General features: G+C 36.3%; 1 protein-coding gene across 2 annotated transcripts in view; it reads left to right on the forward strand.

The window, feature by feature from the left end:
- LOC111145183 (vinculin) overlaps positions 1–18,879 on the forward strand; it is a 113,357-nt gene that overhangs the window by 33,472 nt on the left and 61,006 nt on the right. For both annotated transcript variants that reach the window (XM_022499901.1, XM_022499900.1), the window contains exon 2: positions 5,817–5,887. In XM_022499901.1, the coding sequence (XP_022355609.1) occupies positions 5,817–5,887 (71 nt within the window). The remainder of the gene's footprint in view (positions 1–5,816; positions 5,888–18,879) is intronic.

The raw sequence follows: 18,879 nt of genomic DNA on the forward strand, positions 1-18,879 counted from the left end.
TCTTGATTTCAGTTCTCAGGGTCATGATCTCAGGGCTGTGATTTCAGGTCATGGGGTTGAGCCCCGAGTCAGGCTCTGTGCTCAGTGCAGAGTCTGCTTGGTCCCTCTCCCTCTGCTCTTCCCCCTGCTTATGTTCTGTCTGTCTCTCTGTCTTTAAAATAAATACATAAAATCTTTTTTTTTTAAATACATAAAATCTTAAAAAAAATTATTACTGACCTGCTTGTTTGCAAAGTTTAGCCTGTAATATGAATCATACGCTTCCCATTCTAAGGCTGAACTCCAGGAATATGTTTTTCTGCAAGCCATGAAGATTCCTGCTAGTTAACAAAGAGCATTTTGTGAATTAATCCCCAATTGTTCTGCTCTTTTTACTTGAAAAAAAAATGGGTGCTGAAAAAACTATTTCTGTTTAGATAGTGTGGGGAAGGAGGAGAAAAGTGCATTTCCTGTCATTTCCTGGTGATGGCTTAAAAATGTCCAGTTTTGTCTTGGCTTTCCTAGACAGACTTTGCCAGTTGATCACAAACAGAAGATGTCTTTCTGGTCCTGCATATCTTCAGGAACTGGCTTCTTTGGAATTTCTTGAGTTGATCCTTTAGTGATAGAACACTGACTTGGAAAGATCTAGAAGATAGGATGACAACCTTTGAATAAATAGGCAGGTTAAGTTACATAATCCTCTCTGCCTTTGCTTGGTATACAAAGCCTTTCCCAGGGTGACTGGAGCTTTCCTTTCTAGCCTCATTTCTTTTGCTGAGGTGCAACCAGCCTGTTTTTCCTGTCTAGTCAACCATGTGCTCAAACACATCTGAGCTTTTGCTTGTTTTCTCCTTTCTGCTTAGGCTGTCTGATCCTTCTCTTCTCCATCTGTCAACCTCTGCCTTTCCAGGCCCAGCTCCTTTCTTCTGTGAAGAGAACACATTAGCAAAGGTAGAAATGAAAGTTCATCTAGAAGCTGTGTGAATAGTGTATTAGAAGAAGGAAGTCTGGAGGCAGGAAGGCCAGTTTTAGGAGACAGTGAAAGTCCCACAGACCTGACTTGTGCAATATAGTAGCTACTAGCCACATGTGTCAATTTAAATTGCAATTAATTGAAAGAAGCTGATCTGTAAGTTACACATACTGGATATTCTGACTATATGACATTCCGGGAAAGGCGACAGTGTGGAGACAGAGAAAAAATCAGTGGTTGCTAGGGATCTGGGGGCTGGGAGGCAGGAATAGCCAGAGCACAGGGATTATTGGCATGGTTCTTTTTGGATACCATAATGATGGATACGTGTTCTTGTGGACTTGTCAAACCCATAGAATGTACCATACCAAATGAACTGTCATGTAAACTATGCATTTTTGGTGATTATGATGTAGTCAGTGGTAGGTTTATTGCTAGTAACAAATGTACTTCTCTGGCAGGGATGTTCATGGGGGAGGCTGTTATTTTATGGAGCAGGGAATGTTTGGGAAATCTCTGCAGCTTCCCCTCAATCTTGTTACGAATCTAAAATGCTATGAGAAAAAAAAATCTTAATTATAAAAATTAAAATTAATTAAAATTGAATTAAAAGTAATAACTTCATTCTTCAGGTGCACTAGCCATATTTCAAATGCTCAATAGCCACATGTGGCTAATGGTTACTGTATTGGGTAAGATAAATTAAATAGAACATTTCTGTCTTAAAGTTTGCATTGGACAGCATTGCTAAAAATCAATTCCTCAAGGGAAATGGCATTCATTCTACATAGTCATGCTTTATGTGTTGTGCCTTAAAAATGGGATCATGTATTCATTGTACCTAACTTAATTCTGGACTGAGTGTATGAAGATTGGAGTGATTGTGGATATCACCACAATATGAATGCAGCTTAGAACAGTGAATCAAATTTAGTGTCTGTCACTTAAATACTTAAAAATAGCTTCTGGATAAGTGGCCTTGAACATTTAAAAAAAAGATTTTATTTATTTATTCGAGAAAAGGAGGAGGGACAAGCAGGACTCCCTGATGAGCAGGGAGTCCTACTTGGGGCTCAGTTCCAGGAGCCTGAAATCATGACCTGAGCCCAAGGCAGATGCATAACTGAGTGATCCATCCAGGTGCCCGCCTCTGGGTAAATTTTTAGTATCTATTTTTCTTTCCCCACCCACCCCTACCCTTAAAAATAGAGACATAAAATAATTAAATATTCTTTAGTAATTACCTCCCCTGGGGTCAGAATATTGGCTATTTGCAAAAATGTTTTAATGGGTTTTTTTGGATTTACTCATGATTGTTTTATTTTTTGATGATAAATTGTAGCCATCTGTCAGTCTTCTAGCATTGCCGCTTTTAAAAACCTTTCACTTAATTGATCTAGAAGTCATTCCTGATTTTTTTCCCCTCAGCCTACTCCCCTTCCACTGTACCTCCCAGTCTAAGTGCACGTCCTATTACTTCTTCCTCCAAAAGAACGAATTCTCCATTTCCACTTTCATGTCTTGTTTTAAGGCACTGCCCTCTCTCCCCTGGAAGACTGCAGTAGCCTCCTAACTGGTCACCATGCCTCCCCTTGCCCACTAAGATCCCTTTGCCACATAACAGGCAAAATGACTTTTTAAAAAGAAAGTCAGATCATGTCAATCTCCTGTTTAGTACTCCTGCTTCTTACTGTGTTTAGAAAAGATTCCACAGATCTTAACCTGACTTAAAGGGCTCTTTGTGATCTGGTACTTGCCTTCTTATCCAACCCTGTCCCCACACCTTCTCCCCTCACTGAGCTTTAGCCACTCTGGCCTCCTTCCACATCCTTGAATACACTCAGACTGTCCTGCCCTTGGGTCATTTTCTTGTTTCTCCCTCTGGAGTGTTCTTTCCCAGCTCTGGCATGAATGGTTTCGTCTCAGCTTCAGGGCCTCAACTTCAGTGTTACTTCCTCAGAGAGGTACCTTCTTTATCTACTTTTTCTGAAGTAGGCTCCCTCTACTCCTACCCCCTACTCTCTATGGCATTGCCCTTATCTGGGATGATTTTGTTGGTTTATTTATTTACTTGAGTACTCTCTAGCTACTACTGGAATTTAAGTTCCATGAGGGCAGGAGACTTATTTTTACTCCCTGCTATACCTAGAACAGTGGTAGAACAGTGCCTGGCTTACATAATTGTACTCAGTTGATGTTTAATAATGCTGAATAACCGAATGCTTCTTAAAGGAGACGTAAGAGGAACTCACTCCTCTTCCTCCCTTTTTCTCTCTATGTGTGTGTCAAATAAAAGAAATCTCCATGTGTCTAAATGTGAATGTCCTTTTAGGCCCTTTATACTTAGTATGAACCAGTGACTTTTTTGCTGAACTTCATTTTTTACTTTGGGAGATCATGGCCCACAGCTTTTTGAATGGTTGATTTTAGTTGCAAAATATAGTGAACAATACATCTGGAAATATTCTGTCATGTTTTGATCTGAGAAACTCTAGAGAACCAGCTGCTGATTTGAAAGGCTTTTATTATGATACAGACAGCCTATTGTCTACAAAAGTACTGGCTATTACACAGTGGTATATGTGTTTTGCTTTTTTCTGAGCTTTTAACTTGAGAGAAAAAAAACTTGTATTCATTAACTTACGCATGACTTGTATTCTTCCGGGAGAATAGTTTATTGTATTATTTTTCTTTAGCTGATGTACTGTGCACTTAGGGATTTTTCTTACTCATTTTTCTTCTTTAAATTCAACTGAAAGTTAAATGGTTAAATAGTAGGATGCAGATACTTTCCTTTCCGGATTTTAAAAATTTTCACAGATTTCTGCATTATACTATGGTTTATACTTGTGATTTAGCACTTTTACCTAGCTTTATCTTGATAAAATGAGTGAATTTGCTTGTTCACTATATTCAAGTATAACCTCTTTTAAGAGTACTTTGTGATATATGATATAACTATAGTGAAAGAAAAATCGACATCCAAGCCCTACATAGGAATAATCTTGAAGAAAGTGAGTATATGTACTATTTGTGGTATAATAAGTGTATCTGCACATAAACAAAATCTAGGTAGTGTGACTTTTAGTATTTTGATATATTTTTATATTTTTAGCTATTACTGTTTGGAAGATTTATATGAAATGACATAATTACTACAGCTATTAGATGGAAAATAATTGCATCTAAATAACCTAAAGTAACATTTTAATATTACTTTTTAAATTATAAAAATTGTATCTTCTCATTTCAGAAAATTAGAATGTAGGATATACAGGTACAGAATTTCCTAAGCATCATTATAACCACTGTTAACATTTTGTTTTGTATTTTTTCAGTGTTTTACTTCGTGCATATAGATTTTTTTGGTTTGTTTTAATCATTCTGTATTTATTATTTTTATAACTTTTAAATGAAATAAAATGTCATAAACATCTTCCTGTAGTGTTGCGTCTTTATAACCATTGTTTTAATAGCCCTATAGTATACTACCTAAAGATAGATCTTAATTTGCTTAACTGTTCCTCATTGTTGGATTAGTTGTTTAAAAACATTTCAGCTTTGGGGCGCCTGGGTGGCTCAGTTGGTTAAGCGACTGCCTTCGGCTCAGGTCATGATCCTGGAGTCCCGGGATCGAGTCCCACATCGGGCTCCCAGCTCCATGGGGAGTCTGCTTCTCCCTCTGACCTTCTCCTTGCCATGCTTTCTCTCACTGTCTCTCTCTTCTCTCAAATAAATAAATAAAATGTTTAAAAAAAAATTACAAAAAAAAAACATTTCAGCTTTTATAACTAACATGATCATGAATATTTTTGTAAATATTGTTATTACCACATTTAGTATTATTGCTTATAGGGGAATTCCTAGGTATTTTTTGTATTTCTTAATTCATACCAGCAAATGCTTTTCCAAAGAGAGTATGCCAGTTTATAATTCCACCAGAAAGGTATAAAACTATTCCATTGTAGAATTCAGCATTATATATTATTTTTTTATAGTTGTTCTATAATTAGGGGAAAAATCATGTTGTTTTAGTTTGAATTTATTAGATGATGGTGAGGTTGTGTATTTTTGTATGTTTGGTTTCTAGTTTCAACATCATAATTTCTTCATATTTCTTCAGTTCCAGTAACATCTGTTTTTTTCTGTATAGACATTTTGGCCTACTTACCTTGCTTGATTCATGTACTTCATGCATTGTTTTAGAGATATGGGGTACCTGGCTGGCTCAGTCAGTAGAGCATATGACTCTTGATCTTGGGGTTGTGAGTTCGAGCCCCACATTGGGTGTAGAGATTATTTAAAAAAAAAAAGAGAGGGGCGCCTGGGTGGCTCAGTGGGTTAAGCCTCTGCCTTCGGCTCAGGTCATGATCTCAGGGTCCTGGGATCGAGCCCCACATCGGGCTCCTTGCTCAGCAGAGAGCCTGCTTCCCCCTCTCTCTTTCTGCCTGCCTCTCTGCCTCCTTGTGATCTCTCTCTCTGTCAAAAAATAAATAAAATCTTAAAAAAGAAAAAGAGAGAGAGATAGCAGTTTGTCAATTAAACATATACACATAAATCTCAGTGATGCATTTTTCTCTCTCTCTCTTTTTTTTTTTTACTGTGCTCAGGGATGCCTTCAAATGAATGGTTCTGAAGAAGGGGTAATACGTTATGTTTGTACTCCATATTGTTGTCCAGGCGTATTGTGGAAGCATATCTGGGAACAGTCTTGATAATTTCAAAAATCTAGAAATTTTTTTTGAATCCAAAACTTCAAGGATAGATTATATATAAAGTATATGTTTCAAATATGTTGAAGTAATAGTCTTTAGAAGTCTGAGAATTTATTATTGAATTGTGAATCTTTTTTCTCCTGTAGGTTGGAAAAGAGACTGTTCAAACCACTGAGGATCAAATTTTGAAGAGAGATATGCCACCAGCATTTATTAAGTGAGTAATTAAAACATTCTTCTCTTGCTAAGCAGAATAATCCTCTTGTTAGAAAAGAAAATTAACTGATTCCAGGAACAGCTTTTTTTTTTTTTTAAGTATTTACAATTGAAATTTGACTTTTGATCTTTTAACACTCTGGTTTCCTACTGTTGATTGTATTCATTGCTGTTAAGCATTTTTGACATAATAATTTTTAATAAAACTATGACTTCTGAATTTCATTGTCTGGAATGGGAAGGATTTAGAAACATTCTGACCTTAGCAGGCATGAATCTGGGTAATATGCTGAACACCTTCACCTGAAGATAAGGAAATAACAATAGATACAAAGTTCAAAAAATTAGTTGCAATGTATTTCCAGTGGCATTTTAAATTTAAGTTATATTTACATATCACTCAAACTCCTACAAACAATTTGCAGGTGTTTTGGCCTATCCTGAGTAAAAGCAGAGATGCTAACTTTTGACTAGTTAAAACTTTGTTAAGTTCTTGATTATGTTGTCTTTGATCAATGGCTTTGTTCTGTGGCAGTCAAGTACTATGTAAAAGTAAAGGCTGATGCATAAAGCAAAAAAACCCAAAAAGTATGATCTCTACAAGTCAAGAGTAAGGTAAATCTATTCAGTTACAAAAAGGAAGGGCAAAGGATTTGAATAGGTACCTCAAAAGAGAGGAAACCCAAATGGCCAAAAAAAAGATGAACAGGTGCTTTATCTCATTAGTCATCAGAGCCATGCAAATTATTCTGTTAGGACCTCTAAATTAAGAAGTCTGATAATATCGGTTGTTGATAATGATGTGGAACAATGGAACTCTCATACACTCCGATTGAGAATGTAAAGTGGTGCAGCCTCTTTGGAAAACAGTTTGGTGTTAGTAAATTAGAAGATAGGCAATTCTTAGAGAAACTTATGCTCATGTACTCTAGGACAATATGAAAATATTGGTATCAACATTACTCATGATGACCCTCTGATCTATTTATAGTAGAATGGAAGAAAACAATTATGGTATAGTTATAAATTAGAATACTAATCAGTAATGAAAAGGATTGAAAATGGTTAATTTTATGTTATGAATTTCAATTAAATTTAATTAAAAAATGAATGAATCTCAAAAATAATTAAGAGAAATGAATGGTAGATATGTAGGTAGGTCCCATTTATTTAAAGTGCAAAAACATGTAGAAATAAACTGTGTTGTTTAGGAATGCCTACTTATGTGATAAAAGGATAAAGATAAGAAAATAATGCTTGCAGAAGTCAGGATAGTAGTATTTCTGGGAGGAAGGAAGAGGGTTATACTTGGGGAGGGGCACACAGGGGCCTCTAAAATGGTAATAATGTAAAAACAAACAAATAAATACAGTGGTAATGTATTTCTTGATATAAGTGTTGAATTATATAGGTGGTTGTTTTATTCTTTGTATTATACATATGTTTTATACAATTTTCAGTATGTATGTTACATATCACAATTTTAAATAACGTGAGAAGTATTCCTTTATTTTTATCCTCCTTATGTTCTGTTTTCTTTGAACAGATGCAAAATTTCACCCATATTGATGTCTTCTTATTTCTAACTTACTTGAGTGGGTGCTTCTACATAACGGTATTTCTGTTAATTCTGCAAAATATTCATGTGTCAGGAAGTAAGGGGCCAGAGCATCTGTTTGTTTGTTTGTTTGTTTTTTTTTGGTAGAGCCTGTTTTGTCTGACTTGTCTGACTTGCCTTCATTGGACTCATTAACCCCCAAGGCTTCTTCCAGTTCTAACCAATATGAGCCTACTTTGTTTGCATGCCATTTAATCAGCGTGGTAATATTAAGATCAGTCCTATGCTGTCAATAAACACTGTAGTTAAACTTATATTTATGTTATGTTAGAAACACAGGTCTAACTTGTACCTGTTTTCCCCTCAGCCCCTTGGAAGGTACACGGTGTGGGCAGATAATGTACAGAGGGTTCCAACATTAGGTGGATATTTGAACTATATAACCCCTTAGAAAGTTCCTTTCAGCCCTATCATTTAAGTCTATGAATATCATTTGGTAAAGAATTTCTTTAGGAAACTCATTTCTGCTCATTCCCAGAGATATATCCCTGAAGTATGCTATGTGCTCTCATAGGCTTCCTTGGGGACTTAAAAAAAAAAATTAAGGAGTGTGTCTTAGTTGTGATAATATTTTTAAAAAAGTAGGTAACTTTATTTATTTATTTCTTTTTAAAAATATTTTTATTTATTTATTTGACAGAGAGCGAGAGAGAGAGATCACAAGTAGGCAGAGAGGCAGGCAGAGAGAGGAGGAAGCAGGCTCCCTGCTGAGCAGAGAGCCCAGTGCGGAGCTTGATCCCAGGATCCCGGGATCATGACCTGAGCCGAAGGCAGAGGCTTTAACCCACTGAGCCACCCAGGCGCCCCAAAAGTAGGTAACGTTAAAACAAAATAAAACTTCATTGCCCTTGGTAACCAGGACACCAATCCCCTACTCTGGTAATTATTTATTTATTTATTGGTAATTGGTAATTTAGAGAAAAAAAAAAAAGCATTTATCTTGGCTTTCCAGAGGTTCTTCAAAAAATTAAAAATAGAACTACCGTATAATCCGGCAATTCTATTTCCGTATATTCATCCAAAGGAAACAAAATCACTATATCAAAAAGATAATCTGCACTCCTATGTTCATTGCAACATTTGTTATAATAGCCAAGACATAGAAACAACCTGAATGTCCATCAGAATGAATGGATAAAGAAAATGTGTGTGTGTGTGTGTGTGTGTGTGTGTGTGTGGAGGGAAGTGAAAGAAGGTGGTTGAAAGGTACAGAGTTCAGTTATAAGATAAATAAGTTCTGGGGATATAATGTACAGCATAGTAACTATAGTTAACAGTACTGTACTGTATATTTGGAAGTTGCTAAGGGAATAGATGTCAAAAGTTGTCCTCTCCCCTCCTCCAATATTGTAACTATCTTGCCCCCCTGTACAGACTATCTCAGAGTAGCCCAATAACCCTAGTTGATGAGGGGAATCCTAACCAACAAATGTGGAATTAATGACAGAATTAAAAAGTCATAATTATGCAGTTTTAATTATGCGTAATAAAATTATGCAATTTTAAACAGCTGATTTAGATAGGGATCATCAATAGATGAAACCCTTCAGAGGTTTTAACCTTTATTCCACCATGGGGGAAAAATCCTGGTCTCTGTGGGGAATCAGGGAAAAACACTATGTTACCATCAACTGAAAAATTTACTGAGCACTGTTTAAAAAGTACATAACTTAACATGTTACTTGGAAATAGGATAGAGTATAAATAAAATGGCTATGGTTGTCAAACAGATTTGGGGGGCAAATATTCCATAATTTAAAATATTATGGCTCTTCATGCTTTTCTTGCTTTTCTTTAGAATGCAAAATGTAGCAGAAAATAACTTTAGTAGATGCCTTGGCTTGAAGGGGGAGGGGACATAGAGGGGAAACAGATGGAAGCAGTTAATGACATCCTTGGAACTGTTGAGTAGGACATTCTTTTGGGCTGTTTGGTTGATGTTTGGAGGTTTCCAGGGCATGACAGAGCTTCCTCTGTCATCCACTTTTACAAAGACTTCTAAATAGTGTCTGCTTAGGCAATGCTAAAGACTAAAAGATGTTTTAAAAATTTATTCTTAGATTAATTCCTGCTCCTAGAATGTTAGAATGTCAGGACTAGAGAAAACAGAAGACTCCTGGCCTGTAGGCAGATTTATACCTAAGCAATCTGATAATACGTTTAGAGGTTTTTTAGGGAAAGATATATTTTTCAGGATTTTTGACATTTTTAGGATTGGGGGGGTTGTCAAAATCACATCATGGTCTATTTGAGAGACTGGCAGTTAAGGTCATGTGGATATGTTGGAGAATAGGTTTAATATCAGTTAAAAATTATACATCTGAGTTATAAGTTTCAATGAGGGCCTTCTAGTGCTTGGGCAATTCCTTATTGTAAAAGTGAGAACATTATAATATAGAGCAAAATTTCCACTGTTACAGAAAGGCTTTCTCTTGGGTGGAGCAAAAGTTGTCTGATCTCTAACTGCCCTAGCAGATAGCATTGACAATTTACTAATTTTACCCAAGATTGTAATAATAGCCACACTGTTGCACAGGAGGTGTAGGGTTGCATGATGATTGCTAAAGAAACTGTCTCAATCTTCATAAACTTGAGGAGTGTAACGGTCATGCCGTACTGTTATAATATTGGTTAGATTTGCATAATATTGGTTAGATTTTCCCTGTAAAAAGTCATTTGTTCCTTTAGAGACTGTTAGCAGAAGAGTATTTTGCATCATTGTCAATCATCATCATTATCAGGCAGCAGCAATATTTATGTGTAATTGATTAATGAGCTAGATGTACTAATTGGTTATTTATTGATTATCTTCTATTATGTCTAGCACACCACGTGCTACATAGATGGTAGTTCTTACCAGTGTATTTTGAGTGATCACTTGTAAGATGTATTGTTATTTGTTAGCAATAATAATATGTCAAAATTTATAAATGCTTTGTTTTTTTAAAATAAATTGAGCACATTCAGAGTCACATGTATAAAAACATCCTTCTCATCCCTGTTTACTAGGTAATTGTTTTCTTTTAATTTTTATTGCACTATAATATATTCACTTGCTTTATATTATGTTTTTTTTAATAAGAAAGATATTAGTGAAATTATAGCTGTTATGGCTGGAAATTGTGCATAATTCCAGGTACACATGTGGGGGAATGTCATACATATTCTTTTTTTTCTTTTAAGATTTTATTTATTTATTTGACAGAGAGAGAGAGGATTTAGAGCACAAGCAAAGAGATTGGCAGGCAGAGGGAGAGGCAGAAGCAGACTCTCCCTGAGCAGGCAGCCTGAGTTGGGGTTGATTCCAGGACCCCAGGATCATGACCTGAGCCGAAGGCAGATGCTTAATGAACTGAACCACCCAGGTGCTCCCATGTGGTTTTTATTCTTCTGTGTATCATGGAGGAACAAACTTCTGTTGCAGAGAAATTCTTTTAAGATGCTTTAAGAAGGGGGTGCCTGGCTGGCTCAGTTGGTAGAGCATGCAACTCATGATCTCAGGGTTGTGAGTTCCAGCCCCATGTTGGGTATAGACATTGCTTTTTAAAAATAAAATCTTAAAAAAAAAAAAAGAAGTTTAAAAAAATGCTTTAAGAAGTTTCAAATTAATGAGCTGTAATGTGGAGGGGCACCTGGGTGGCACAGTCCATTAAGTATCTAACTCTTGGTTTTGGCTCAGGTTTGATCTCAGGGTGGTGAACCTGAGCCTGGTGTCTGGCTCCTGCTTAGTGTGGGGTCTGCTTGGGTTTCTCTCTCCCTTTCCCTCTGCCCCTACCCCACCACTTGCACACTCTCTCTCTCAAGTAAGTAAGTAAATAAATAAATAAGAGCTGTAATGCAGACCGACTTTCACTATAAAATAGCAATGCAGAGAAAGTGCTATCACCGTAAGCAGGAATAGAAGAAAGAGGTTGCATGTGGGAAGTGGGATTTGGGAAAGACAGATGTGGGGAGACGGAAAACAGTCCGGGTGGAATGCACTGCAGAAGCAAGTCATAGGGCCTGTGAGGAAAGGGACGGTCATGTTGGGAGTGGTAGAAACTAAGCCAAGGTAAGTTCTGCCAGGTGATATAGGCGCTTGGAAGCCAGGCAGAGGAATTTGGAATTGGGTAGCAGAGAAGCGGTCCAGTTTTTTTTTTTAAATAATGATCTTATTTATTTATTTATTTGTCAGAGAGAGAGAGAGAGAGAGAGCGCGCGAGCGAGCACACAAGCAGGCAGAGCCGCAGGCAGAGGCAGAGAGAGAAGCAGGCTCCCTGCTGATCAAGGAGCCCGATGTGGGACTCCATCCCAGGACCCTGGGATCACGACCTGAGCCGAAGGCAGCGGCTTAACCAACTGAGCCACCCAGGTGTCCCAGAAGCTTTGCAGTTCTTGAGCAGTAAAATGACAAGCTGAAAGTGGTTTTTCACCATTCATAGCCAAATACTGGATGGATAATAGGGGCTATCGAAGGAGAGTAAGCTCTATGAACCTACCAGATTCGTTTTCTGCCAGTGTGGATTTATTTCCAGATGGATTCCTTATAGGTGAAAAATGTTTATGGCAAACTATTTTATTTGCCTTGAAAAAATTGCTGTTGTAGTGTACAATGGAATTTCATTCTTATTTCTGCAGCGGGGCAGAAATGAATGTGGAGGCAGTTTTTGGATCCTATCCAAGGGTGTTCCGTATCTGAATGTATGAAAATGAGTCACTTATGAGGTGGTCCTTGTTGTATGAACTCCTTGAAAAGGGCATCAGTGGCTTTGTCTATTGGCAGGCAAATGATAGTTTGATTTAGAACTGCAAAGGGTTGCCACTTTCTGTTCAGTGTTGCTCTGAACAGTCTGCTTGAAATCATCAAAACTTGTGTTGATTCACCAGCTTGGATTATTTTTGAAACATACTGTAATGTCTAGGCCTATTGAATAAAAGAATGTTCCTAAAATACCATGTGAAATGGTGTATGTACTATTAACAATCTGCGTGATTACCATTAATCATATTTCCTAGAAAATTGCCCTGTTTGAACTCTTAAACTTTGTTAGTAACCCCAATTACAGTAATATTTGTACAATTTTACCTTGATTGATATTTGTGTTCTACAATGAAGAAATTTGCAAAGGGTTGAAACATGCTTTCACTTAATTTAGATCTCTTTAGACCTAAAATAGTGGTGTCATATTTTTAGATCACCAGCCCCCTTACATTTTGCTTTTCCTTTGCTTATGATTTTGAACACTCAGAATAATCTGTGGTGAAATTTATATTTTTAACCACTCTTCTCAGTGAAAGTGCCCAGAATATCTCTTTTTAGAATTAATTCTTTGATCATACCACTCAGTGCACTTTGCTTATGTGGGACTCATGTATGATTCTAATGTTTTATTTTTCAAGTTGAGTTTTTTGGTGATCCTTTCCACTGCTATTTAAGAGAAGATTTTTGTCTCTTAACATAGATAATCAAGGTTCTGCGAGACAGTTATTCACATCTGCTGGCTGACTTACTGCATTTTTGACCTAGAGCAAACACTCAAACTTTAAATAGTTCACCTTTGAACTTGCTACATTAAACATAATTGTGTACTACTGTTTTTCACAGAGTTTCTCAAACAAAAATGATTTAAGTCTTTACAGTAATGAACTCTGAGTCAGGATTATTAATTTGCAGAAGAGTTCCAAACACTTTGGCAGGGATTTGATCCTTGGTTTACTTTGTATACTTTCTGATTAAGAAATAAATCAAACTTTAAACATGTAACCCTTTGGTTTCTATTTCTACAGAGTAATCAAAATCATATGATTGAAAGAAACTCAAGGGACCAAGGGAACTCACATTTATCAAGTACATACTATTGGGCCAGGGATTTACATATTTCCGTCTTCTGAGAACAACAACTTCAAGTATTGATAAATTGATTTACAGTAAAACACTGAGGTTTTACCAACTTTAACACACCCATGGTCAGCTCAGCTTCTTATGTGGCAGGACACTCTTCCTGTTGGTGGTCTCGTGGCTTCTGATTCCGTGTTCTTTCCACCATCTGACCTTCCACGAAATCATGTGGTCCATCCCTCTCTCTTAGGCAGTGCTAATTTTATACCACTCATAGACGATAACAGTTTACACTTTTCCCAAGTATTTCCACAGAAGGAATATTACTGATGTAGTTTGTGATGTATTGCAGTGTCTTGCAACTCTTAAGCTGTAAAGAAGTTCAAGTCATAACATTTTAAGGTTAAAAGGAATCCTAGAGATTATTTACTCCAACTGCTTTATTTGGTAGATGAATGGAGGTCATTGGCTGTGTCTGCCTTGCTGCTCCAAACCAAACAGAAACACTATACATAATTAGACACAAGTATTCCCTTAATTATTACCTTGACTGTTCCTATCTAGGTCAAGTCCCAGATCAAGAAATTCTCAAGATTAAAAAAAAAATTTTTTTTTAAATAATGGGCATCTTTTTTTTTTTTTTTTAAGATTTTATTTATTCATTTGACAGACATAGATCACAAGCAGGCAGAGAGGCAGGCAGAGTGGGGTGGGGGGAAGCAGGCTCCCCGCCGAGCAGAGAGCTCCATGCGGGGCTTGATCCCAGGACCCTGGGATCGTGACCTGAGCTGAAGGCAGAGGCTTTAACCCACTGGGCCACCCAGGCGCCCCTCAAGATTAAAATTTTTTCCCCACATCTGTTTAAAATCTTTATTGTTCTTTCCTTAGTACAGCAAAAGAGCCTTATAAAAATAGCTCCATTTCCTGAATACCTTTTATGAACTGGGTACTTTAAGTTGTATCCTTAATTCACCTCATCTTGTAGTTGAGGAAGCTAAGACCCAGGGAAACTCAGGAACTTGTTGCAAAGTCTCCCAGTACGTCAATGTAGAGGCAGGATTCAAACCCTGGCCTGACTTCCACGCTGCGCTCATTCCAATATGCTAAGACTCTCACTTCATTACAAGGACTTCTTATGGGCTAATAGTTTTTGTGAGGCTTAAATGAGTGAGATAATGTATGTGAAAGTACCTGAAAAAAAAAAAAAAGACGTTTGGTGATTATTAGTTTCCTTCCTTAGCTTCTCAATCTTTCTCAGTCCTTTTCTTCAAATAAAGTAATTGCTTTTTAAAGATTTTCTCAGAGAACATTTTCCCCCAATTTTTTTTTGTCTCCTGTGGTAAGGTCTTAAAAAAAAAGCAAAACAAAACATGATTGCTTGTTTTTATTTAAAGCTCTTTCTGTACCTATTGAGATAATAATGCACTTTTTATCCTTTATGAGACAGACCGGTCTACTCATGAATATAGATTTTTTTTTTTTTTTTAAGATTTCTGTCTTTATTTGTCAGAGAGAGAGAGAGAGGTAGGCAGAGGAAGAAGTGGGCTCCCTGATGAGCAAGGAGCCCGATGTGGGACTTGATCCCAGGATTCCGGGATCATGAACTGAGCCGAAGGCAGACGCTTAATCAACTGAGCCACCCAGGCATCCCTGAATATAGATTTTGTGATGGTGAACCATCTTTGTGTTTCTAGGATAAACCCTACTTGGTTGTGATTTTAAAAAAGAAAATACAGTGCTAAATTCAATTTTGCTAATATTTCAAAAGGATATTGCTTCTTTGTCCATGAAGTATCTTGATCTATAATTTTCTTGGTCTGTTCTCATCCAGTTGTGGTGTCAAGGTTATTTTAACTTCATAAAATAGGATCTTTTTCTAGTTTTTGAAACAGTTTACATAAAATAAACATTAGTTGTTTTTTGAAAGTTTGGCCAAACTTGCATATAAAACCCTGGGTCTAGTATCTTTTGGTAGAAGAAACTTGATTACTCATTCAGTGTCCTTTTTTTTTCTTTATGTAATTCTAGTCTTAAATTCATTTTGAGTCAACTTTTTTAATCTGATACTTTTCTAAAAAGTTATCCATTCATCTAAGCTCACAAATTTGTTAGTATGAAGTTCATAGTGACTTACTATTATTTTCATCTGTAACATTTCTAGTTATATCACCTTTTTTGTTCAGTATTATTTATTTCTGCCTTTTTTCTTATTACTCTTCTAGAGATTTATATTTTATTATTTTCCCTGTATGGTTTATTTCATTAAATTCTTTCATATTAATTAATTACTTTAACTTTATTTTTAATTTGTTTTTTAATTGAAGAGTTGACACACAATGTTATATTAGTTTCAGGTGTACAACGTAAGAGATTTGACAAGTTTATACATTGTGCTGTGCTTACAAGTGTAGCTACCATCTATCACCATACAACACCATTGACTATATTTCCTATGCTCTACCTTTTATTCCCATGACTTATTCATTTCATATTGTTTATTATTTAAATACTTTATTTTCAATATTTCAGTCTTTATGTTCAAACTTTCTTTTTTAAAATAAATATATTTTAGGCTCTTAATTTTATTCTAAGTTCTACTACAAGTTTGGAAGCAGCTATTGGTATGTTGTATTATTATTCAGTGTATTTAAACTAAAGAAAAGGACAAAAACAGTTTATCCATTTCTCTCACCCCCAACCCTTGCCTCTCACAACTACCAGTCTCTTCTCTGTATCTGTGAACTTGGTTGGTTGGTCATCCATCCATCCATCCATCCAACCGTCTATCCATGCATACATTTATTTGATTGATTGATTTCACATATAAGAGAGGTGATATGGTATTTGTCTTTCTCTGTCTTATTTCACTTACCATACACTCTTGAGGTCCATCCATGTTACAGATAGCAAGGTTTTTTCTTTTTTTATGGCCAAATAATACCTAATTATATATAGCAGTTTCTTATCCATTTATCCATCAATAGACACTTAAGATGTTTCCATATCTTGGCTATTCTAATAAGTAATGTTGCAGTGAACATAAGGGTGCATATATCTTTTCAAGTTAGTGTTTTCATTTCCTTTGTGTAAATACCGAGAAGCAGAATTGCTGGATCATACGATATTTCTATTTTTAATTTTTTGAGAAACCTCCATACTGTTTTCCATAGTGGCTGCACCAGTTTGAATTCCCACCAACAGTGTACAAGAGTTCCCTTTTCTCCACATCCTCTTCAACACTTGTTATTTCTAGTCTTTTTGATAATAGCCATTCTGACTGGTGTAAGGGGATATCCATTGTGGTTTTGATTTGCATTTTCCTGATGATTAGTGATATAGGGCACTTTTTCATGTGCCTGTTGGCGGTTTGTATGTCTTCTTTGGAAAAATGTCCTTTCATATCTTCTGCCCATTTTTAAATTGGATTGATTGGGGTTTTTTGCTCTTGAGTTGTAGGAGTTCTTTATGTATTTTGGATATTAGCCCCTTATCAGATATACAATTTACAAATATTTTCTCCTGTTCACTAGGTTGCCTTTTCATTCTGTTGATGGCTTTCTTTGCTGTGTAAAAGATTTTTAGTATGATGTAGTTTGTGCTTTTGTTGCCTTTGCTTTTGTTGTTAGATTAGAAAAATCATGAAGACCTGTGCCAAGGAGCTTACGACTTATGTTGACTTCTAAGAGTATCATGGTTTCAGGTTTTATATTCAAGTCTTGAGTTCATTTTGAGTTAATTTTTGTGAGTGATGGAAGATAGGGGTCTATTTTGGGGGCACCTGGGTGGTTTGGTTGGTTAAGCATCTGATTCTTGATCTCAGCTCAGGTCTTGATCTTGAGGTTGGGAGTTCAAGCCCTGCATTGGGCTCTGTGCTGGGCATGGAGCCTACTTAAAAAAAAAAGGTAGAGGTCCACTTTTATTCTTTTGCATGTGGCTGTCCAGTTTTACCAACACTATTTATTGAAGAGACTGTCCTTTCACCATTGTATATTCTTTACTTCTTTGCCTTAAATTAGTTGACCATACATATGTGGGTTTATTCTGAACTCTCTGTTCCATTGATTTATGTGTCTGTTTTTAAGCCAATACCATACTGTTTTAATTACTATAGCTTTGTAACATAGTTTGAAATCAGGGAGTGTCATGCCTCCAGCTTTGTTCTTCTTTCTCAAAATTGTTTTGTCTATTTGGGATCTTTTTTGGTTCCATACAAATTTTAGGATTGTTCTATTTCTGTGAAAAATGCCACTGAAATTTTGAGAGGGATTATATTGAATCTGTATATTACTTTGTGTAGGATGGATATTTTAATGATATTAATTCTTCTAAGCCATGAATGTGGGATACCTGTTTGTGTCTTAAATTTATTTCATTAATGTTTTGTTGTTTTCAATATATAGGTCTTTCACCTCCTTGGTTAAATTTATTCTTAGGTTTGTTATTCTTTTTGATGCAGTTGTAGATGGGATTGTGAATTTTCCAGCTCTAGAAACTTTAATAGTTGTGATTTGGTTGTGATCTCATCTTTAATGATATGCTTTATTTAGGAGTACGTTTTAAAATTTTCAAAATTCTTTTTACTATCTTTTTATTGCTCTATTTCTAATTTAATTGCATTGTGCCCAAAACATGATGGATATAATATCAATTCTTGGAAATTCTTTTGTGATATAATATATGTCAGTTTTGCTAAGTGTGCTATGTTTACTTGAAGAGAAAGTATATTCTTTTTTGCTTGCATTAAGTCAACATATAAACATTATTATTATAATTGTTTTAAGATTTTATTTTTAAGTAATCTCTACACCCAGCATGGAGTCGACTTGAGCTCACAACCCTGAGATCAAGAGTTGCACACTCTGCTGACTGAGTCAGCCAGGAGCCCCTAAATATTACCAATCAAAATTTTATTGCCTTACTGTTTTGTCTGCTTGAACTATCAGTCTATGATGAAGTATGTTGAAATCTCCTACAGTAATTGTAGGCTTGTCAGTTTTTTTCATAATTGTCAGCTTTAGCTTTATATATCTCAAAGCAATATTATTAGTAGTAAGTGGTTAACAAGGTTATGATTCTCCTGGGTCCTAAATTCTGTCAAGTAGTTTGTTATTTGTTACCCCCCATTTTTAAAAAAGATTTTATTCATTTATTTGAGTGAGAGAGAGTGAGAGAAAGCATGAGAGGGGAGAAGGTCAGAGGGAGAAGCAGACTCCCTGCAGAACCGGAAGCCCGATGCGGGACTTGATCCGGGGACTCTGACCTGAGCTGAAGGCAGTGCCCCAACCAACTGAGCCACCCAGGCACCCTGTTACCCTTTTAAAAAAAAGATTTATATACTTATTAGAGAGAGGGTGAGCATGTTCGTGTGCTTGAGCAGGGGATGGGGCAAAGGGAGAGGAAGAAAGAGAATCTCTAGCAGATTCCCAGCTGAGCATGGAGGCCTATGTGGCGAGATCCCATGACCCTGACTGAGATCAAGATCTGAGCTGAAATCAAGAGTCGGACACTCAACTGACTGAGTCACCCAGGCACCCATTTATTGCCGTTTTTAAAGAAT

Source organism: Enhydra lutris, unplaced genomic scaffold, assembly GCF_002288905.1.
Source record: "Enhydra lutris kenyoni isolate GAN:26980312 unplaced genomic scaffold, ASM228890v2 scaffoldscaffold12, whole genome shotgun sequence".
In the NCBI taxonomy this organism is placed as follows: Eukaryota; Metazoa; Chordata; class Mammalia; order Carnivora; family Mustelidae; genus Enhydra; species Enhydra lutris.